The sequence below is a fragment of the Esox lucius genome, chromosome 4 (genome assembly GCF_011004845.1).
Source record: "Esox lucius isolate fEsoLuc1 chromosome 4, fEsoLuc1.pri, whole genome shotgun sequence".
Classification (NCBI taxonomy): domain Eukaryota; kingdom Metazoa; phylum Chordata; class Actinopteri; order Esociformes; family Esocidae; genus Esox; species Esox lucius.
The window spans coordinates 9707867-9732125 of record NC_047572.1 but is presented as its reverse complement, the minus strand read 5'-3'; the positions used below and the strand labels follow the sequence as shown (position 1 = coordinate 9732125).

The following is a 24259-nucleotide window of genomic DNA, read 5'->3' as shown; positions in this document are numbered from 1 at the left end:
GTCCCCCTTTTGCTGCCAAAACAGCCCTGACCCATCGAGGCATGGACTCCACTAGCCCTCTGAAGGTGTGCTGTGGTATCTGGCACCAAGACGTTAGAAGCAGATCCTTTAAGTCCTGTAAGTTGCGAGTTGGTGCCTCCATGGATCAGACCTGTTTGTCCAGCACATCCCACAGATGCTCGATTGGATTGAGATCTGGGGAATTTGGAGGCCAAGTCAACACCTTGAAATCATTGTTGTGTTCCTCAAACCATTCCTGGACCATTTTTGCTTTGTGGCAGGGCGCATTATCCTGCTGAAAGAGGCCAGTGTCATCAGGGAATACCGTTGCCATGAAAGGGTGCACATGGTCTGCAACAATGCTCAGGTAGGTGTTACGTGCCAAAGTAACATCCACATGAATGGCAGAACATTGTCCAAAGCATTACACTGCCTCCGTCAGCTTGCCTCTTTCCCATAGTGTATCCTGGTGCCATGTGTTCTCCAGGTTAGCGTGCACATGCACCTGTCCATCCACGTGATGTAAAAGGAAACATGATTCATCAGACCAGGCCACCTTCCTCCATTGCTCCGTAGTCCATTTCTGATGCTCACGTGCCCATTATAGGCGCTTCCAGCAGTGGACAGGGGTCAGCATGAGCACCCTGACTGGTCTGTGGCTACGCAGTCCCATAAGCAACAAACAGCGATGCACTGTGTGTTTCTGACACCTTTTTTTATCAGTACCAGCATTAACATTTTCAGCAATTTGAGCTACAGCAGCTCGTCTGTTGGATTGGACCACATGGGCCAGTCTTCGCTCCCCACGTGCATCGATGAGCCTTTGCCACCCATGACCCTGTCGCCGGTTTGCTGCTTTTCATTCCTGGGACCACTTTTGATTAGTACTGACCAATGCAGACCGGGAACACCCCACAAGGGCTGCATTTTTGGAGATGCTCTGGCCCATTCGTCTAGCCATCACAATTTGGCCCTTGTCAAAGTCACTCAGATCCTTACGCTTGCCCATTTTTCCTGCTTCTAACAAATCAACTATGAGGACAGAATTCTGTTAACTTCCTGCCTAATATATCACACCCACTGACAGGTGCCATGATAACGAGATAATCAGTGTTATTCACTTCACCTCTCAGTGGTCATAATCTTAAGGCTGATCGGTATATATATATATAGACACTGATGGGCCAAAACATTATGAAACCTCACAGGTAAAACAAATAATGCTGATCATCTCCTAACAAGGGCACATGTCAAGGTCTGGGTAGATTAGATGGTAGGCGAACAATCGGTTCTTATAGCCAACGTGTTGGATGCAGGAGAAATGGGCAGGAGTAAAGGTCTACTGTGGTACAAGTCACAGAAAATGTTAATGATGGTTACGTGAGGAATGTGTCACAACACAGCGTGCATCACACCAGGCTGAGTGTTGATCTGGGTAGCCGCAGACCGGTTCGAGTGCCCATGACGACCCCTGTTCCCCACTGGGCACGCAAGCGTCAGAACTGGACCTTGGAGCAGTGGAAGAAGGTCTTGGTTTCTTTCACATCACACTCTTTCAGCAGAATAACGCGCCCTGCCACACTGCACACATTGTTTAGGAATGGTTTGAGGAAGATGATGAAGAGTTCAAGGTGTTGCCCTGGCCTCATTGATCCCCAGACCTCAATCCGATTGAGCATGTGTGGGTTGTCCTGGACCAACAAGTCCGATCCACAGCGGCTTCAGGGGTCTTGTAGAGTCCATGCCTCGGCGGGTCGGCACTGTTTTGGCGTCAGGTGGAGGACCAACAGCGTGTTAGGCAGGCGGTCATAATGTTTCAGGTCATCAGTGTATATCTTATTAGCTTGTTTTAATTGTTTTTACCAGTCCACTGATAACACTAGGGGAAGGAATTACCTGGACGGCCTTCTGAGTAGTAATGTCGACCAGAAGTACCCTGGCCAAGGTTGGCTGTGTGACATAAATAAACTTGTCCTTCACGTTGACCGCCGATGACCACACACACTTCTGCTCGGCCTCCCCTGCTGACACGGGGCAAACCTCAGCCTGAAAGAGAAACACACACACGGAGAGGGAGTTAACACCGTGCATGCATTTTGCAACGTTGATAATACAGCCAACACAGGAAAAGACAGACGATAAATAGAATTTGTGTGAGGAGACAAATAATCTTTATCTTCTGTCTTCCTCTGTGCTGTCCAAGCCGAAGCCTCTCGCATCACACACACACACGCCTCAAATCCACTAAAGCCCTACACTCACAGCACCACACAACCGCAGCCTTTACTCAGGCTAACATTGACAACCTGTTCACGTGAGGAACTGCGCTGTCACAAGGCCTGCGAGCCTGGCCTGGCCCCAGCTCTGTCCATTCGTGTCCTCCCCTGCCCCCTACAGTGCCATGTGAGCCCGGCTCAGCCATGGCATCTGTTCACTGTCCTGGGCTGTGGGAGTATTTGTCCGAGGTCACTCGACCACAGCCCGTTGTGCTAGAAGGAGAAATGCTGTCCCGCTGTCACAGAGGTGCGGTCCTCTGACAGGTGTCACACTTCGCCCTGCCGCTCTGTGAAAAGGGCCGATCTCAGCACCTCCGATACCCGGCGGAGAACGAGAACGGTGAGTCAGACCTGTTTGTGTTAATTGCGCCACGCGTTTGCGAAGCACACACAACGACAACACAAACACAGCACGCGCACGGCCGTTAGTCGGCACGTGGACAGAGGGGGGGTTTCAGAGAGCAGCGAATCATTTATATTTTGTAGTTCGCCAATATCCGCATTCACAGTGAGTCAGAGTTTCAGCACTTCCATCCATGTGTTCATTTAATCACAAGGCAAAAGTAAATATTGGACCATTTAGTTAAAATCCCAGACTAGTCAGTCGACGAGATGAATGAAGATGCATTTTCACAGACCTGTTCGCGAGGGAAACTTAAAACCATGGGATGTAATTAGATGTCTAATTTCTGCCACTTTATCAAAGCAGAAGCCATCTGGAGACAGGATACCTCAGTGACTCTACCTCCACCCTCTTTTGTATACCACACTGCAGTATGTCTTAACTGAGCATGTGTGAAAGCCTCGGCAGATAAGCGGTAGAAGAACAATTTCCATCAACATTGTCCCAGGATCAAATCGGATCAAATGGCAAGCTTTAGAACTACTGAAAAGAAAAACAATTTAAAGGTTGTCAGGTGAACAGGCAGCACAACGTGTGCTTGGGAACATACAAAGATCACAGTTTGCGTTGTCATTTAGCCTTGAACACAAAAGGCACTATCCTTCCAACAAAAAAAGTATATATATAAATAAAACCACTTCTCCAGCCACATTTGTACTACATATGTCAGACTACATAATTTGCTGTAGCCTACTATGAATTCATAACAAGATAGCATCACCTCTTCCGCTGGCACGTGTTTCACAGGAAAGACGCCTGTATAATACTTAAAAATAATGAATTGTTGAGTCATTACCATGAACAATCAATCAATGCTCATCTATGCTGAACAGGAAGTGCGACGTGAGTGCCATTTCCAGAATGGTCATAAGTTTCAAAGCTGACTGAACTTCCCCTGTTGACGGTGCTTGTGCGGTTGCGATAGAGTTCACCGTGATTGATATCCTAATACAAATGCCTTCTCTATGAGGAGACGATGCATGATCGCTTTGCATTCATTGCGCTCCTTCGCACATAACAGCTGTCCAATCAACATAGGCTCTTTGATGAAGGGGAAAAACGAACAGAGCACCCATTTGAGAACATGTGTATATCAGCGACCTGTTTTGAATAATACACCAGTTCAAATGCGAAAGTGCAGAAGAGAGTGAGAACCATTTCAACGTCAAACGGTAATTCAATGAGTAGCCAGAGTCAAGAGAAAGGGGGAGCCTTTTGGGAGTTGACAACCCTCCAGAAATGTCTCATCTTTAATAAAATAATTAATCAAATACCTGGGATGGGTACCTCAAGTGAGTCAATGAACTCCTTATTTGTTATGAGATGCAATCAGTTCCACAGGAAAACTGATTATGCGGCAGGTATGGAAGATTGAATGTCAAATGAACAAAATAAGGAGAAAGATTTGATTATGCCAAAAAGTATGGAAAATGGTCAGTCCTAAGCTATGTGTTTTTATTAACTGAAACATTATCCAGTCAAGTCAATTTAGAACAAATTCTAATTGTCAACAATGACCTGGCCAAAGGCATTAAATTGCAAGACATCAAAATATATGGAGAAACTACTATAAACATAACAATAATACGAATGAACAATTAAAGACTAACAACTTAAAAGGAATATACAAATAGACATACAGTTAAACTACTAAACATAAAAATTTAGAGGATTCAGCTGGGGCAACTATTAGAGAGTAGCTTGTTTACTTTATTTATCAAAGAGTGAGGTAAGAAGAAGTCATGCTTAAGGGTATTTTGAGATTCGTTCCATAGGTGGCAGCAAACTGAAATGTTGACCAAAGGAATATCCAGGCTTTAGGAGTGACCAGATCAAGATTTCTAATAGAGTGCAGGCCACTGTTGGAGTAGCAGATTTTAAGACGAAAGCTACTAACGCTTTGCTAAAACTTAACTAACATCTTGTGGAAACGAAGGTGGGTTTAGCAAAATGCTTTAGCGTCATGGCTTAAACAATGAAGTCAAAATAAAGTCTAAGATCTAATGTACAGTAAGACATACAGTACATGTGTACAAATTTGCAATTAGATCAACTTGACCAATCAATAATAAAAACACAAGTCCACATTTATGTATCATTCCAACTTGCACTGTGAATAAAAATCCAATAACAAAGTAAAGGATATAAATGGATGGAAAGTAACCTGAATACATGTAGGCTTGTAGGTTAATATAGGATGTTTCTGTGTGACAGTGACTGTGCAAGAGATTTTGTGGGTCCGTGGAAAGTGTGTGCGAGCTGGAGTGTGTGCATGGTGAGTGTGCGTAAATGAGCTGGAGTGTGTTTTGTGAGCGAGTGTAAAAAAGGACTCAAAGGTGCAGATCAAAGTCCAGGGTAGATAGGCAGTTCGTTTAACGGTCAGATAGCCTGAGGGTTGATGCTTTTTTTCCCAGTCTCTCTGTCCTGGTTATGATGCTCCTGAAGTCTCTGTCTGTTAGATGATAGTGGTTAAAGCCGGGGCTAGCTCTAAGAGGTATTTCAAACGAAGGTTCTGGTCCAAGGAAGTCGAAATTGTGCTGAGCAAACTCTGATCTTATGTCCAGAACTTATTGTCCACTTCAAGTTTGTTGTATTTGAAATAAGTTTGATTGAATTTTATAGACCTGAAGTGATCAAAGCAAAAGACTAAACACTAACCAAGCCACAGCATAAAATGAAAAGCTGCAAATATCAAGCCCCATGCTACATGAAGAGAGTTCTCTGTTGCATTTCACCCAATTAAATGTTTTAGTTGGTTTGTCTACAATCTATGCCTAATCAGTAGTAGTTAACCCACACTAAGCACCATGTTACATGAAATGTTTCCATTGTGGAAGGCGTCTCACCTGAAGTCCCAGTAGTTTCTCACTGGGCTTTATGTGTCTCTGGATCTCACATGCCACTGGGTGGATGACTTTGATACCATCCTCGTAAAACACATAAAACATATTGGCAATCCCCAGACCTGGTAAGAAATACAACCTTGTTACGTGAGACATTTCTTTTGGTTACAAGGTTATCAACAAACTACAATGGAAACTGGCATGAATGCATTATGTAATGCACTACTAAAATGCAGTTGAGTAGGTACGTGAGTAGGTACGTGATTAAATACTGCAATATAAGTGAAGACATTACAGTTGTCAGATGCTCGGTAGACAGTGTCATAGAAATAAATGTTTCTATGAGAACAACTTGTACATGTACCTTTTTGAATTTTTTTATTAAACTCCATTTATCAAATTCATATCATGCTATGGTTAACTACTCTCTAACATGATAGTTAAAAAATTGTTTAAATATGCCCCTTAAAACCTTTTCTGATGTAAATAGTCTTGTACTTCATAAAATGCTTTACAGTGGCTGAAAGTGCATAACACTGGCTGAAAGTGTAGATAATAACTGATAAGCTATAATAAAACTCAGTGTTATGTTTAATTAATCACTATAATATTTTTGATAAACCGAGTGGTTTCATCCTGAATACTGATTGGTTGATAGCCAAGGTATATGTAAGAAATAAGGCACCAATATACCACGGGTAAGAGTTGTTCTTAGTCATGACGCATTGCGGAGTAGCCTAGAAACAGCCCTTAGCCTCAGTATATTCGCAATATATCGCAAAGCCTCAAGATGCCTTATTGCTCTTATAAACATGTAACCAATGCAATTAGAGTAGTAAAAAGTGATGTGATGTCATCCCTTTGGTATACAGCCTCATATACCATGGCTATCAGCCAATCACCATTCAGGATTCAAACCATCTGATTTAAAAGGGACCATATACCACAGGTATGACATCACATTACTTTTTACTGCTCTAATATCTTTGCTAACTGGTTTGTGAGTGCAATAAGTCATCCCAGGGGAGATATACCACAGCTAAGCTCTGTGTCCAGGCGTTCCGCAATGGATCTCGCCTAAGAACAGCTCTTAACAGTGGAATATAGCCCATATACCACACCCCCATGCCTTATAGCTCGCATAACAGTCTAGTGCGTAATGTATTTTAACCATCCAGGTATAAAAACACAATATAGAAAACAGACAATATAGTCAGTACACCTATATGGCCACAAACCCAATGAACCTGGTGTAGAGCATTGGGAGGTAATGAGAGCTCAGACAACACTTCCCTTCCTGCCAGCTCAAGTCGGCGGCGCCCCTAAGCGGACAAGAGGGCATCGCTAGACCCCAGCTTCTCTCTCGGGCGACGGTATCGAAATGTGTTATGCAAACACGTCAGCACAGTAGAGGAGGTCTCTTCCAAACAGCCAGGCACCTTGTTGTCAAAATAGGCAGAAATTAAAAAGACATGTCGCAAACACCTGGGAAAGGTTTCCCCGGCCTGCAAGCATGTTCTCTGTTAGCTCCCCATTGCATCTAATGGTGCGCCTGCAAATTGTGGCCCTGGACGTTAAGAATATTATCATGGGGTTACAAGCTGTCTGCCGGCTACTACAGTCAATACGTCCCAAAAATGGATACGTCCATCTAAAAGATGTACACTTCCATGTACCAATATCCCCTAGGCAAAGGAAATGTGTAAGATTTCACTTCAGTGCTGTAGCCTTCCACAGAGGTTTGAAGGAACCTTAACACCGGTAAGTTCCATGGTGTTCAGGTTGTTGGCCTATCTGGATATTTGGTCTGGTAGTAGTCAAGTATCGCAAATAGGTATTGATGTATGTTGTATCGACTCTTTCTCAATCACATTTCATTCCTAGATCTCAAATTGGACTTGGTACGGTAAGCGCTGTACAGTACAGTATGTATGTTTTTCAGTACCCACCTTCATAGGTCGAGGTTGATGGAGTCTATGATTGCCGCAAATCCCATTGAGCTTTTATGGAGGTTGACCAGTTCAGTGCCTACTGATTTCCAGTCGCTTCAACACACCCGGCCACAAACACATGGAGGCTCCAGGCATTTACGTCATGCCTCATGCTACCTGGGTACTGACTTGGGTACTGATATTACAACAATTATTGCAGGCAGCTTGGATGGACATTATGCCTGCTGGTTATGGCTAAAGTTAGCACAATCAGCAATTGGGTGTTGCACAGCTTTGTATTAACTTTGGTATTCACATCAGGTTGATGCCCAGGTGTATGTATCTGGTATTATTATTTTTATTTGAAGATCTAGTAAAATAGTTTTTGAAAGGTTTTGAAAGGTGGTAACTTCTCATGGCACTACAACTAGTTTTTAAATCAGAATTGTTATAATACAAGTGCACTAAAGTCTTATTGTCAGTAAAGCAGAATATTGAGTTTTTAACTGCTTATCAGCTAATGTAGATTCTTAAATGTTATATTGCATTTATAAAAGCTGGTATATTAGTCAAATATCTCAAACTGGAGAGGAGCCTTATTGCTATTATCAACAAGCAAGCAATTAGAGCAATAAAAAGTGATGTGATATCATACCAGTAATATATGGTCTCATATACCACAGCTTTTAACCAATCAGCATTCAGGATTTGAAAAACCTGGTTTATAAAAAGTGTAATGAAACATAATTCATAGAAAGTGATAACAACATACCTTCCTCTCTCCACAGAATGTTTGCCACTGAAAGGAAGACAAGAAAATAAAGAAATTGTTTACATTAGTTTGGAATAGACAGTAACTTTGTGAGCATTTACACATTTGACTTGAAATGTTTAATGAAAACTCTTTTAACACTTATTTTACACTTATTGCATCAGACAATCAATATAACGCCAATTTAATATATAATTTCATTTACCAAGCAGTTTGGTAAAAACATTTAAACAAAAAGGAATACAATGTTTTTGTTTTGTTGTTTGCCCACCTTCCAAGCACTCTATATTTAGCACATTATATTCAGTACACCAAAAAGTACCACATACTCTAACAAATAAATACATTTTAGGGGCCAGGTAATTACCCATCAATAAGTTTATTTAATGCATTAGCTGAAATTCACATCTCTCAAGAGTTCCACAGGTCGTTAAAGGGGATTATTTCGTGAGACTAGTTTGGCTGCCTAAAACCAAAGTAATATCTCATTTATTTCACTTAGAGACTACTAATGACACAGAAACTAGAGCTGCGTAACAACCAAGAGGCTTTACTGCATGACCTGGAATACAACCCTGCAAAGCCCTGAGAGCCCTTTAAGATGAAAGAGATGTTCCTTTTAAAAGGATGCACTCATTTTGCACGAAATACAGGCAAACACTTAGAAACTTGTCTAACGAGCACGCTCAACCAATCATGAAAGAATGCGCAATTCCACCATTGACTAAGAAATTCTTTGTTTATCCTCATGTTACCGCTGTATAATGCAGTGACCTCCTCCCATTGTTCACCCATCCCGGTTTTCATTCCATCTTCCATTTTCCTGGCCGTTGGCAAACCAATCTCAGGCCCCAATTCAGTTGCGATTCTAATCTCTCCCTATTCTAAAGCTGCTTATTCTCCCACCCTCTCTTGTGGTGTGTGGACAGCGACGGAGTGAACAGAGAAATAGAGAGACAAAGAAACAAAGGAGAGAAGAACAGTGTCGGCAGAGGGACCACAGACCTGTTCGTCAGGTCTAATCTTTCAAAAGTGCTTAGTCGAGTCTCAGTCCATTGCACTCATGCATACATTTCAGTCTCATTAAAAAGTTACACAAGAGGACTGATAGAGATGAAGGATTAGCCAGAGTCATCGAGGACATTGGACACTGAGGAATCTGCACAATGATGCATTTAAATGACAACGTACAACAAAAGAAAATGACATGACGTCACGAGCCATTGTTAACTCTCCATGGGCAATACCGATCAGTTCTTTCCATTTTCGTCATTTCGACAATGCTACGTAGCTTTAGGATCAACACACTAGTGATGGATGAATGCACGAATGGGAGTCGAACGGGAGTCGAATGGAACAGATGTAATGGCGGTTGTGAATTTGGTCAAACTCACACGGATCCGTGATTAGCGTGGAGAAAAGAAATCGGTGAGTCGCTGTTACTTTTCCAGTTTCTGGGGATGTTCAAAAAGTGCCAGACTGGTACTGCTCAGGAAAACGGAGGGAGGGAGGAAGGCTGTTTGATGAGATCTTGGCCCAAGTCTTTTCCAATAACACAGTGTATTGATGCTATTCATCACGGGGGCCGAAAGATTGCGCTTGTTCTAAAACATACGAGGGGCCCATACATCATATTCGTCATCCATATTAGAAAAGAGCCATTTTATTCCGGCGGGCCTAAATAACTGTTTTCAAAGAAGAGCGCCTGAATTCTGCTGTGGTTGGGTAGAGTCAACACTCCCAAACACATCAGCACCTACCCGTCAGCAAGGTTACAACACAAACTCCATTTGTTTACAAGGACACACTGCTGTGACATTTGGCCACGGTGTCTGTAGGAGAGGAACATCCACCACAGCCGGCATATTTCCTGACTGCATAACAGGTGAAGCCAGGCAGTGCGAACTTCGGTAATTAGGTCGGCAGATGCAAATGGGAAAATGAACAGTGACACGATAGCCCTGGGTGTCTCTCTCTTTATTCGTCTCCCACAGTGATTCACTGGATTTATCTGCCTGTGTTTGGGTTTGATTGGCCTGGCATCGTTGGCACGTTGTGTCTGCTGTGTGTGTGTGTCAGTTGTTATGCAAATGGCCTGGCAGCATTGTATAATCAAGACTGAGGGTATGTTTTAATAATGTCTGGCTATAAATACCTTATAAATACCTCTACTACCTTATTTTGCATGGCTTTATTGACATGATGATGACACTATTGCGGAGAGCTGAATGTTCCATGTACTGATCAGTGCTCGAGAACATTTCACACAGATATATTAGCATAGATTTACAAAGGCTTTTCCGGATCTGATTGTTATGGATGGACAGAAGATGTTTGAAATACAAGTTAATATTACTCCTTGCAAAAGACAGAGTATAGTTATGCATGCTAAACATTGTAAGAACAAACGTACAACATATTGTCGACCACCAGTTAAGTTGCTCCAGTTCCACTTCAGCCAAACACTGTAAATGGGTTCGTGGTCAACCCTGTTTTCAGTTTTGCCGCAGTTGCTTTAAGCAGCTTAATCTTGAAGTCGTTACAATGCTTCATTACTGTAGGGATAGGGGCTTCCACTTGATTGAGAGAAACCTCAACACTACTATTACTAGAGTAAAACTTGAGTAAATGGATTTCTTAAATGCTAAAGACTTCTATAATTGGCGGTTGAAGTCTATGGAGAAAACTGACTACTGGGGGAAAAGTATACTATCTTTGAGAAGAGGAAAATACCTTGGATGGTCCTGAATACTAATTCACTGTTTACGATACATATGTACGGCTGCAACACTGCTTCCAGTCCAATCTACTGCCCTTGTAGCAAAATATTTTCTGCTATCTTTATTCACTCTTTTGTCCAGTAAAGCTCTCTCAATAACAAACCTTAATAATTGAAAACACAATTTAAAAAAAGGATGTTAGAATGACGCTTGAATCCCATTAGACAGTATATTGAGGTCTGGCAGAGAAACATCCAAAAAAGATTAGCCTTTTGTATGTTTATGACCTTGAATTAGAGTGAGAACCAGCAATGGAGTTTTTATAGTGTTTAGTGTTTCTGTACCGGATATGTGATTGCAGAGTTTACTAATGATATAGACAATGTATTGATGACCATGATATCCTTCTGCCAGGTAGGCATACGTTGCTCGGTAGATACCATTTCACTGAGATTTAATTGGGTTAAATCTCAATGAAACAAACAACAACCCTCTATGTATGATTGTGTCTAGCTCTATCAAGAACCACTTTATAATTTAATGCAGGTTTTCCCAATCTTGCTCACAGAGAGATAAAATACTTCTGTTTGTTTCATTCCACCTGGAATTTAATTGCACTCAGATGGTGTCCCAGGTCTGAATTAGTCCCTGATTAGAAGGATAAGATGAAAAGTATTTTTGTCCTCCAAGAACGATATTCAGTAGCCCTGACCTAAAGTCTCTTTACCTAAAGACTCTTCACAATGGTATTATTGGGAAAGTCCTGATTTAAAGGTCTGCTAGACATTATGGTGACAGATTAATATTCTGGCAGATTTGTATTTTATATTTTTCAGTTCTGGAATATAATCTCATCTGTAAGTAGTTGTAAGTATTGCACCTGTTACTAAGATGGCTGTTCCAGTTTAAATGGTTAAACACATTATGTTGAAATGGCTACTTAGCGTACTGCACAACCTACTCTCTCATTAGCCCCGCTAGACTATTTATAAACATAATCTCCACTCTAAGAAGACATGTAGACATTATCTACCCCTGCATTTTGGGTAGCATTTCATTGTCAACAGCAGAGATTGTTATAAATCTAGCTGTCTCTCTCTCTCATCATTTGCAATATTGTTTTAGTATTTAAACGTGTTCTCCACTGTTCTCACAGAACGTAAAGTTGTACGAACAAGACAGTCAAAGAGTATAGCAGGTTGTCACAGCAAAATAAACATTCCTTTGACTTGCTATATAAAGAAAAAAAATGTTCCTAAAGCATAAATCGCTGAGTGAAATATTTCTTACGATACTTTGAGTATAGGGGAATGAGAAAAAGTGATAAAGAAATAAACGGCAGGCACGCATACTTGTCAGATGCTGCATTCAAACCCTAAAGAAAAGCCACAACTACGTAAAACATTTTAAGAACGCAAACTGGACCGCCCAATGCAAGGGCTGTCTAGCAGAGAAAAAATAACTGTTACTAAGGAGGAGTTTACCATCCTTCTCACACAGTTAGTAAGGCGCTACATGGCACTCCAGAGTGGGCTCAACTGTATTATCACCACCAGCCACCCTCACATAAATGAAAAGGACATGACATAGCTATGAAGTTGTGGTTCGACCACGAATTACTTCTGGGTCAAAAAGGAAAAGAGAGAAACAGACAATTAAAGCCCAAATCATTCCTCAGGAAAACAGATGAAAGTAAAGGTGTCCGAATGAGACAGATAGCAAGTTGAGCTGGTTGTCATAGCAACATGATTTTTTTCCACTTGACTTGGTAGTGAAATCAATACGTTGTTGCAAAATGAAAATGGATGAGTGGAACATTTCTTTTGATCTTTTTTGGCGGCATGAGTACGGAAGAGCAGCTACGAAACTCAGAGTCTCTGAATCCCTGTTCTCCAAGGGCCCGGTCGAGAAAGTGTGGTTCGAACTCAAGTTGCATCTGGGTTGAAGAAAACAGGGGAAGAGGCAACTAAAGACAAACCTGTTCCTCATAAAAACAGACAAACGGCCTGAGGTGTGTTGTTCATGGCCTGTCATAGCCTGCCCTTTTCTTTAAAATGTCTGCTCAAAGTGACAGCATAACAATATTAAAACAATATATTCTCTTTCTCGGAAACACCACCCTAACATTTAACGAGGCTGTGAAGAATCATGGACGCAGTGGAGAGGAGCTGGGAGTCCGAGAGGGGATTCACATATGAGCGACCAGGGAACCTGTTATGCCCAGTGGCATCACTAGATAAATATTTATTGAAATGTCCACAGGATGCTCCTGCATTTCATCTCCACCCAAGGAGAGGAGAGTGTATCAGGGAATCGATGTCTGATTCGGTGGGGGTAAACCATCTGTCTACACAAGACCTGCCGGGCGGCGGGAACAAAACACAAATCACAGCATCAGAACCACTTAAGTCCAGAAACTGGCTAATGCCAGTTTAGAAGACGGGGAGACGTCAGTGAGTGAGCATAGATGCGAAAGTTTGTCGCCAAGCTAATGGCGTCCATCAGTTAGGCGGGGAAACACTCTAGCAATGTCTTCATCGAAAACAATGAGAACACTGCAGCACCATCAACATACAAAAGGCAGCAGCCAGCCTTCCGCAGCACAGACCCTGATGGATATTTTAACAAATGCACCCTACGGGGGAATGTACAGATAAATGTGATGTACAATAAGTAGCACAGCTAGACTGTCAGCTTCAGTAGATATTAAAGCAAATCATTAATTAAAATTGGTTGAAAGGAATGTTATGTCTTGTCTTTTGTCTAGTGGGCTATAGATCTTTTACTTTGAAGGCATATAATTAACGGGGAAAGCTCCCAAAGCATCGTCTGGGGTGATAGAAATAAATACATTGTCAGTTATGATTACATTAATTCCCCCTTTCTGTAAAAGGGTCCGCTAGGTAGGCCAAAAGTCTAGCCTTTAGCTCTTTCTGCTTGATGAGCAAGATAATGTGCTGAATTCAGAAACATGGACAGAGTATAGCAGACAGCAGCAGTCCCTGTCCAGCTATCAGCCCAAAGTTGCTTTTGAATGGGCAATGCCAGGCAAACAACCGATTGGTTTGGGTAGCAACCATAGATTTGTGTAAAGACTACATCTCTTGGAAGGATATAACAACATGAATGCCATTTAATTAGTTATTATTTTAATATGTTGGTAACTTCATCAGGTCCTAACAACATCTAACTACAAACCATTACTTTCAGTCATCAAATCATCACAAATCATTACTATGCAAGCCAGCATTAAGTGATTTGCAGGCCTAATGTGGCCTGTAAACCACTAGTTTCCTAACATTACTGGGTAAGGGAATAATTACACAGCCTTATGATACATAATGTACTGTCATAAAGGATTTCATTTTAAAAGCTAATAAGACAGGACCATGTACAGAGGTTTCTAGGCAGCGTGTTCTAGATGAAATCACATTCAGGAGAAAACCTACATCTAAAATGTCCTCCTTACTTGGGGACAAACTGCAGAACTCTGTTGTTCAACTTTCACAGTGTTGACTTAGATCCTGTCAACCAGTTTTGAATTTTCCCCTCAAAGATTTCAGTTTGTTTTTCACTTGAATTGTTCACGTTATAAGTGACATTAAAGGTGGAAGAAATTCTGACATGATTTATCTTTGTCTCAATCTTTTACATCACAAAAACCTGGCATTTTAACTGGGGTGTGTAGACTTTTTATATCCACTGTATTCATGCCAGTTTAGCACTGGTTCCTGTCAGATTGATTGTGTTCTGCCATGGGTGACAGTTTACTCTTAAGAAGCACTCTGAATATTGTCTGCTCGCTTTGTCGATGGCAATGAAGCGTACAAATGACTTCAACAAAAACTATTCACTTTGATGCGGTAGCAAGAAGCAGGGTTTTGACCTTGAACGAGCTCAGGGTGAATCGGCAGAGTCGTGTTCATTCTTCGCTTAGAGTATCATGTCTCTCACCTCATCTGCTGCTTATTATTACTGTAACTAAGCTACTGGAGCAATCTATCAACACTATGTTCAATAAGGCCATCAAGATATCAATATTTCTTTATACTACATATCTGATGTATGAAGCATTTATTTAGAGTAGTGGACCATTTGCAAGAGTGATAACTCACAATTTGAAAATAGTGGAAAAGAGGAAAGCAGTGTTGGACGAATAAACATCTCCCCATAAAATATGAAGAAAGGATATGAAGGAGATTGAGCTATAGCAAATACTGGTCAACTACATTGAGTGATGATTTCTGCTTTCTCAGTAGAAGCTGCACTGAGGTGAAAGTTTATACCTGGCTCCAGCTGCAAAAGACATCAAGGTTGTATGGTTGTATCGTTCGCAGGGAAGTTGGAAGGTCATTGAGGGGCCGACGGCATGGATGAATGGAGGATAGAGGTAACAGGGAGGCAGAACATGTCTAGGAATAGCTTAGCTAAGGTAAATAAGCCAACTCAGGGACACTACACAGCAAATAGTCCAGTCTTGATTTTGTTTAAAGGTGAAAATATTTCAAATGTTGAGGAGTGCTGTAAAAGAACTCTAGTATTGCATTTAACTTATTAAACGGTCCCAGCAAAACCACAACCTTCATCCTATATCCCAGCATGCTCTACCACAGATCATCAGATGATGATCATGTTACACAACGATTATTAACGTAAGTGTTTCTAAACTAATTCAATTAGTTAATCAGTTTGGTTACACCCATTACTGAAATGGCTGTTCCAGTTTAAAGCGTTTAGACCTTCATGTCATATTTTTACCCTGATTCTGAATGCAGTCATTCTGAAGGCAGTTTGTGGATGAATACACATTCCTATTGGGACATTTCCTAACTCCGTCTGGATTCCTGTAAGAGTTACGTATTATTTTCTAAGCCATCATAAGGTGACTTGCATGTCTGAAGTGACCTCTAAACTAGTGAACATACAGAGTAGACTCAATTTGCTCCATCAACTAAAATAGGGATTAATTGGCTCCTAAATTAGATTAGATTCGTTCCAAATTCTCACCAATCTGGAACCATTTAAAAATCTAAGCACAAAAACTAGGCTACCATTATGTTAAATTGTGAAATGTACATTCAAATATGATGCATTTTTAACTGGCCTCATTTCTAGATCGTAAACACAATTCTGGGCAAACATCTAATGCCACCTGAGCAAACTGTTTAAAGCCATTTATCTGAGCAGTAAGTGCTTATTTAGTTGAAAAAAACTGAACATTGAACATTGAAGTAGACACAAAGAAACATTAACAGAATGAAAAGTAATAGAAAATGTGTTCTTAAAACAAGTCAGTGTTTTGTGTGGTCTCTTCTAAAATGTAACACCAACGCAATTCACTTAAACTGTCATGTTGTTTCTTTCAAGTAGTCCTATGTTAAATTCTTCCAAGCTTCTTCTAGGATTTACAATTACTTTTCTTTGACTTTGGCATTTTTTTTGTTCTTTTCCCCCATTTAAGTGATCGCACACAGCTTCACACGGTTTCACACAGCTTCACACGGCTTCAATTATGTTGAGGTTGAGTGTGTAGGGCGGGGGTGTCAAACTCAATCCACCTACAGTGGGGAGAACAAGTATTTGATACACTGCCGGTTTTGCAGGTTTTCCCACTTACAAAGCATGTAGAAGTCTGTAATTTTTATCACAGGTACTCTTCAACTGTGAGTGACAGAATCTAAAACAAAAATCCAGAAAATCACATTGTAAGGTTTTTAAGTAATTAATTTGCATTTTATTGCATGACATAAGTATTTGATACGTCAGAAAAGCAGAACTTACTATTTGGTACAGAAACCTTTGTTTACAATTACAGAGATCATATCTTCCTGTAGTTCTTGACCAGGTTTGCACACACTGCAGCAAGGATTTTGGCCCACTCCTCCATACAGACCTTCTCCAGATCCTTCAGGTTTCGGGGCTGTCGCTGGGCAATACGGACTTTCAGCTCCCTCCAAAGATTTTCTATTGGGTTCAGGTCTGGAGACTGGCTAGGCCACTCCAGGACCTTGAGATGCTTCTTATGGAGCCACTCCTTAGTTGCCATGGCTGTGTGTTTCGGGTCGTTGTCATGCTGGAAGACCCAGCCACGACCCATCTTCAATGCTCTTACTGAGGGAAGGAGGTTGTTGGCCAAGATCTCGCGATACATGGCCCCATCCATCCTCCCCTCAATACGGTGCAGTCATCCTGTCCCCTTTGCTGAAAAGCATCCCCAAAGAATGATGTTTCCACCTCCATGCTTCACGGTTGGTGTTCTTGGGGTTGTACTCACCCTTCTTCTTCCTCCAAACACGGCGAGTGGAGTTTAGACCAAAAAGCTCTGTTATTGTCTCAGACCACATGACCTTCTCCCATTCCTCCTCTAGATCATCCAGATGGTCATTGGCAAACTTCAGATGGGCCTGGACATGCGCTGGCTTGAGCAGGGGCTTAGTAACACACTAATCCATGACGGCATAGTGTGTTTCTAATGGTTTTCTTTGAGACTGTGGTCCCAGCTCTCTTCAGGTCATTGACCAGGTTCTGCCGTGTAGTTCTGGGCTGATCCCTCACCTTCCTCATGATCATTGATGCCCCACGAGGTGAGATCTTGCATGGAGCCCCAGACAGAGGGAGATTGACTGTCATCTTGAACTTCTTCCATTTTCTAATAATTGTGCCAAGCTGCTTGCCTAAGCTGCTTGCCCAAGCGGCTTGCCTATTGTCCTGTAGCCCATCCCAGCCTTGTGCAGGTCTACAATTGTATCCCTGACGTCTTTACACAGCTCTCTGGTCTTGGCCATTGTGGAGAGGTTGGAGTCTGTTTGATTGTGTGTGTGGTCAGGTGTCTTTTATACAGGTAACGAGTTCAAACAGGTGCAGTTAATACAGGTAATGAGTGGAGAACAGGAGGGCTTCTTAAAGAAAGACTAACAGGTCTGTGAGAGCCGGAATTCTTACTGGTTGGTAGGTGATCAAATACTTATGTCATGCAATAAAATGCTAATTAATTATTTAAAAATCATACAATGTGATTTTTCTTTTTGTTTCCGTATCTCACAGTTGAAGTGTACATATGATAAAAATTACAGACCTCTACATGCTTTGTAAGTAGGAAAACCTGCAAAATCAGCAGTGTGTCAAATACTTGTTCTCCCCACTGTATATATAACAAATAGACACATTTGCGGTGAGACATCTATTTTATTTATGTTATAGAAGACACATGGCTTTGTTTCTTTTATGCAAGTTTATACATTTTTGGGGGTCAACTCCTGAGCTGCTGCAACTCTGAGAATTGAGTGAAGGTGTATCTCTGGAAGACATGATCAGTGAAATTTTTTGTTTATCTGTTCACCCAGATATGTGCTACCAAACATGCACAGCATTAGAGAAGCCTGTAGGCTGAGCAGTGGCTGAATCGAAGTTCTGTCGGTTCCATCTGAATGTCCGCTGGTTCGCTGTTCACATCCAATTAAGTCTAATCTTCTAGTGAAAGTATGCTCAGTTTCTCAGCAAAATGTGCACGTCTTTGCACATTTGATTCTCACACTAATGACATTTCATTTCGAGGGATTTTACAGAGCCAAACCTGTTGGTGATCACATGATTGCGTCCCTGCAATTGTAGGTTAAGTGTGTTGAGATTGCTTTTTATGTCACACAAAAAAGCCAACCTACAAAACCACCTTTCATTCTGTAGCACATTGATGTTTGGCCCTTGCTGTCCACAAAATTATATAGCACGCCTCTGTATGGTATGACATCTTCATATTCCAAATTAATCTCCTGAAGAAATTACTGAACCCTGATGGTGGTTCAAAGCCCCAATGAAGTTAACTCCCTCCTGATGCATAACTCTCCTGGGCAATTCTGTTCCTGCAACCAATCCACTCCTTCCACCGCATATTTCGGGTGCCCCATCTGTTGTCAGTCCAGTAAGTTTATCCCAAAGCAATTTCAATTTCATTTTGTTAGTGTCATGCATTGCTTGAACGCCCAAGAGTTACTCTGTAACGGATAAGTTAGAATCCACCCCACAGATGAAAATTGATAGTTGAGCAGTGTCTTTAGAATCAGTACTCTCGTCAACAGCAAGTGAGTAAGCTACAAAGGATTTTCCATTTTCAGTGAGCTGCTCTTGTAGATCGATGGCTAGCTAATCCACACAATCTGCCACTGTATTTCTGCAAAGACTGATATTCGCAAATGCTTGCTTTTTATCTGGCCACAGCACATGGCTAACTTTACGCATGCACAACTTCTGAAAATCACCCTTGGTGTACAACTGGCTTTAACTGCTGCATCACTATGTGCTTTTGCTTAAGAAAACATTGCTTTCTTCTTTACCTCTGCCACTTTCTGTTGCCTCCGCTCCCTACTTAAGTCCCCATATTTGTCAGTGTTTTGTCTCATATTGACTTCTTATGCTACATGGCCAGAGTCTCCTGGCAAACGAGACGAACATGTTTTTCTTTATGGTCGACAAACAAGTATTCCAACTCCCGCCTGTCATGAAATAACCTGCCTTCACTGTCAACTTTCCATTTTCTGGCTGATTGGCTGCTAGCTAGCTAATATTTTTATGATGATAGGGAACGAGGCTGCTGCTAAAACCGTTACGGTGCGCTGGATCACAACTGTCTTGTGAGTGAGAGGAGGAGGGGTGGCGGTAAGCTGATGTTTAGCGCGCAGCATGTTGGCATTGCTTGCTGGGACTTGTAGTGCAGTGCGTGTGGGCAGTATGGAAGCGGGCCAAAATCTATTTAAAATTCATGTCATACCGCTCGGGCCTGACAGAAATGTGCAGCTGGCCTAGATCGGCCCACGGGCCTTGGGTTTGACATATGTGATGTGGAGTCACTATTTGCTGATCGTTCTTTTGTCAATAAGTCAATGACTTCATCTCATTGTCGATGTGTGTATGTGGGTAACTGATGACTCCAACAGAAAAAAATTATGTTTTGGACTAGAACTATCCTATCGCCATTTATTGTTGCCATATAGACACAACATTGATAGTGGAACTATTTGCAGCAAATAACTGCTGTTTTGAGACCTTTTTTGAAACCGTAAAGAAATCAGGGTGCCAAATCAATGAGTTCCAATAATGCCCCAGCCAGAGAGGAAGTGGTAAAGTGACAGGGTGAAATCAGCTTCCAATCTGTCCATGGGGGGTGAACTTTGTCAAAACTGAAATAAAAGCCATTTTTAAACACTAGCTTTCATAAAGTTTATGCTGCTGTACCTGTACTGATATATGATATATGAGACATGTTAAACATGAAAAACATTCAATCTTGAGTAGGAAATCATCAGCTTTTTCAGGCTAAGCACACATTTTCGTCATGCAGGAAGAACTGAAAAGGGATGCATTAGCTATTCAAAGAGAGTGTGGTGTGTGTGTGTGGCATGTGTGTGTGCAATTATTTTTTCCTATATATTGATAAGAGGGAGCAGGTGTACTAGAACATTGGGAACATTAATAGCTGTGGGGCTATGTTACAGTGAATTAAAAACATTCAGATCAAATATTAAAAACATTCAGATCACTTTTGCATTTCTGTCTTTCATAATCAAAGCATCGCTTTGCCTATAACTTAATTTAGGACCAAATGTCAATAAATATAAAACTAAATGTGTTCATATACACAGTACATCATTTGGCCTTATATACATATGTATGTACATGTATAATTTTGTCTGCCTGAAATGTATCTCCAACTGCTTAGTGACAACTGTGTAGAATTAGAATTTTGAGGCAGCAACTATGTGATCTTGATACAGCTTCAGTGTAGGGTGAAATACTAATTGTTTCACACTAAGTTATATATATTAACATGTAAAATTTGGTTGAGACTGTATGCCTAAACACATTGCAAAGAAGTTAAAGTTAGCAGTAAAGCAAGCTAGTTTAACATTCAGATTTCACAGTGCATGAAGGAACGCCCTCTCCCTCCCTCCGTCCCGCACCGTCCCTCCCTCCCTCTCCCTCCATCTCTCCCTCGCCCTCTCCCTCCCTCGCTAAGGATGGTGGGAAAAAATAGAGCGCAGGGATGCATCCACTTATGTACAGTGGAGCTTCAGCTTGCACACTGACTCAGAGCGCTGGCGTAGCCTCAGGGCTAGACAGACAACCCAAGGGACTTCACTGTGCTCTAGCAGAGCAAGCCAAGCTTCTGGATCATCCCAGAGCCCACAGGGGTAATAAGGAGAGACCAGGTGGGATCAAACATGCATCCAGGGCTGCTGTTGGGTGGTTGAACTGTGCGCCCTATATTTTGAGTCACCACCCCACCAACACACACAGTAAAATGAAAAGGTGACCATTTTAACATCTCTTTGATGTAGCCCATGGCTTGTGAATGCGAACCGGTCGCCAGTGTGCCGACCACCCCTGTGCAGTTTTATTAGACACAGTGGCTTCCAAGCTTCAAAGAAGGCGACTGGCTGCTTCCTGACTGCCAGAGTAAGTACCATCTCAGGGTCGAAGATGATCCAAAATGGCTGTGATTGTCCATGAGTGGCTTCATCATAGTCTGCGGTGTCAAAGCATCCAAGATGGCCTTACCCCGGGAAGCTCGATCCTGTGATGTGTGACGGTGCGGTTGACATGTGTCACCAGGACGAACCGACTGCATCCTCATCATCTGAGGTTCACGTCAGTGTCTTAAGCTCACGTCATTGCCCAGAACGTGCACAGGCACGGCCATGTTCTGGGATACCGGATCATTTGCTTTTAGGAGTTTTCAGGATTCTCAGCGACACTCAAGCTGTCAACACTTACAAATGAACTGAGGACGATTATTGTTAAATGCGGGGTGGTGCATATAGCGTTGATATAATTTCAAAATAGCCAGACTATCAAATGTTTTATGTCTGTGGACCATTCAGGCTTTAAGGTTGTCATGTTGTTATGTTCTTTTTCCACAGTGTTATCACAGCTCAAACTAAAAAAGAAATGGCAACCTGAAACTGTAGCCTGTCTTAATTAGCTCATCTGAGGTGTCGGAGCCATCTGAGGTGTCGTCGAAAACCTGTGCGGCGCTATTTTTATAACTGAATATTTTAGCCTTATCACAGCCAGCAGTCCAACTGCGCTAAAGTAAAAGTTAAACTGAAGGTTAGAATTTATTACGGAGTGGATATGTTTAGAGTTTGAACAAACAAATGTAAAAGTTAAACTGAAGGTTAGGACTTATAATGGAGTGAAAAACTATGAAAAGTGAGCGCCTGACAATGGGACACTGGGACGCAAAATCCTGGCGTGGCTCTCATCTTCAACCACATTCCCAACATCCTAGCTCACTGTGGGCCTACTAGACGGTAACAGACTCTCACATTGCCGCTAGTGGATGTTAGCATATTGCCAATGAGATCAAATGTCGCCCATTTTAATGACTGTGCTGGTTTTCCTAATCCACTAGGCTCTGACAGGCATTATTAGCAGAGGACAGGATTAGTCACAATATGATTCGCAATCAGAAGTTAAACCGATTTTGACATTTTAGAAAGGTAGATGACAACGACAAAGCACGATTTTGCACACAGACTCAATGAATAGAGCTGTGTCGTACCAATTCTACTCTGTCCATTGTGGCCGTCACACAATAAAGCTGAACTAATTTCGCAATCCTTTTGATGGCAGCTTCAAATCAGTGCCAAATCTCCTTTAATAAAAGAGGAATCTACAACACCATTAAACACAAGGATTTTAAACAACCTGAATAGAAGCCGTCTTGCCAGTGAAAACCATTGCCGTCCATAGCCAGACCCCAAAGCACTAGAACTGAGATTTGACAGTGTGTACAGTAGCTGTCTCTACTATTTCCCCAGCTGAAAGTTCTATTATTACACTGTAGGTTATAAACTATTAACAAGTGACTGAATTATTAAGCAGTTTGAGCTGCGTATCTCCATTATCCACACGCGCACACACACTCACAGAAGAGGAACCATGACTTATACATACAGGTCTTGCGTGCCGAGTCCTCCACGAACAGGGAGGAGATGTCCTCGTCAACCCCGGCGCTGTTCCTGGCGATGCAGGTGTACGCCCCCGTGTCCTCGAAGTGGACGTTGCTTATGTGCACCTCGCTCCCGTTAGCTGGGCAACACAAAACTGCACTTGAGCGTGTACGCGCACATTCACAGAACAGACAGACGGACAGGCGTGTGCACGCGCACAAAATGTCACTCCTGGCACAGAGAGGTAAAAAAATAAACATCTATGTGTACACCCACACACTCACGCAGAGACACCCACACACCCACACAGACACACACAGACACCCACACACTCACGCAGAGACACCCACACACCCACACACTCACACAGACACACACACAGACACCGACACACTCACGCAGAGACACCCACACACTCACACAGACACACACACAGACACCCACACACTCACACAGAGACACACACACACTCACGCAGAGACACACACAGACACCTATATACTTGGTGAACTTTTTTTTAATAAAAGTATTATTACATAACTGAGTCTAATAGGATAGGAGGCGGGAGACTTATAAGAGCTCTTAACAGGATTGGATGAAGTCAAAATGGGGGATATTGCAAAGTTGTCCCATGCAGTGGGAGTCATTGTGTTTCGGTTTATCTAACTGTCGGTCACAGCAGGGTTTCTGCTCATCTTGGAAAGGTTCGAAAACCCTGACAACTGATTCGGTGGTTTAGCATAGGATCTGTCATCCATACAGAAGAAAGCACTAGGAAAGGACCTGAGGCATATCAAGTATACTTAACCTGGGTTGTCTACAGTAAATGGAAAAGGTTTTACAATGGAGTAAAAATGGTTGAAATGAACTTGTCCAAAAAGAACACAGATTTTCCATTTTGGCTGAAAATGTTTTGCTTCTGTGTATTCTGCTTAACATGGCTCAAACTTCTGCCAGCATCGCTAGAACCCAATTTCATGTAATGACTCATAGTTTGAACTCACCTTGTAGGGTGAGCTGCTTGGACAGCTTGGTAGTGATGTCCATGCCGTTCTTCAGCCAGCTCAGCTGTGGGTTGGGGATCCCCTCCGCATGGCAGCGGAGACTGGCCGTCACCCCTGGTTCCCGGGCCTGGCTTTCTGGGTAGACCCGGATGACAGGAGGAACTGCATTGGGAAAAAGGAAAAGAGAGGGGGAAAAAAATTAGAAAATGAATTCAGACCTACAGACTCTGTTGAAGGCATTTGAGGAACGAGGTAGCCTTATTGGAGAAGTTTTCTTTTAGATTGTCTTTCAAGTCCATTTAAGTTCTCCCTCCACATTAACATACTATCAATAGGATCAAGTGCATATCCAGCATATGCTG

The 24259-nt window shown here is 42.0% G+C and overlaps 1 protein-coding gene across 7 annotated transcripts in view; it reads right to left on the bottom strand.

Moving 5' to 3' along the window:
• fstl5 (follistatin-like 5) overlaps nucleotides 1–24259 on the bottom strand; it is a 179587-nt gene that overhangs the window by 29003 nt on the left and 126325 nt on the right. For all 7 annotated transcript variants that reach the window (XM_034291899.1, XM_034291900.1, XM_013132285.3 and 4 more), the window contains 5 exons: nucleotides 23898–24059; nucleotides 22898–23032; nucleotides 8226–8252; nucleotides 5526–5644; nucleotides 1897–2046 (listed from right to left, as the gene is read on the bottom strand). In XM_034291899.1, the coding sequence (XP_034147790.1) occupies nucleotides 1897–2046; nucleotides 5526–5644; nucleotides 8226–8252; nucleotides 22898–23032; nucleotides 23898–24059 (593 nt within the window). The remainder of the gene's footprint in view (nucleotides 1–1896; nucleotides 2047–5525; nucleotides 5645–8225; nucleotides 8253–22897; nucleotides 23033–23897; nucleotides 24060–24259) is intronic.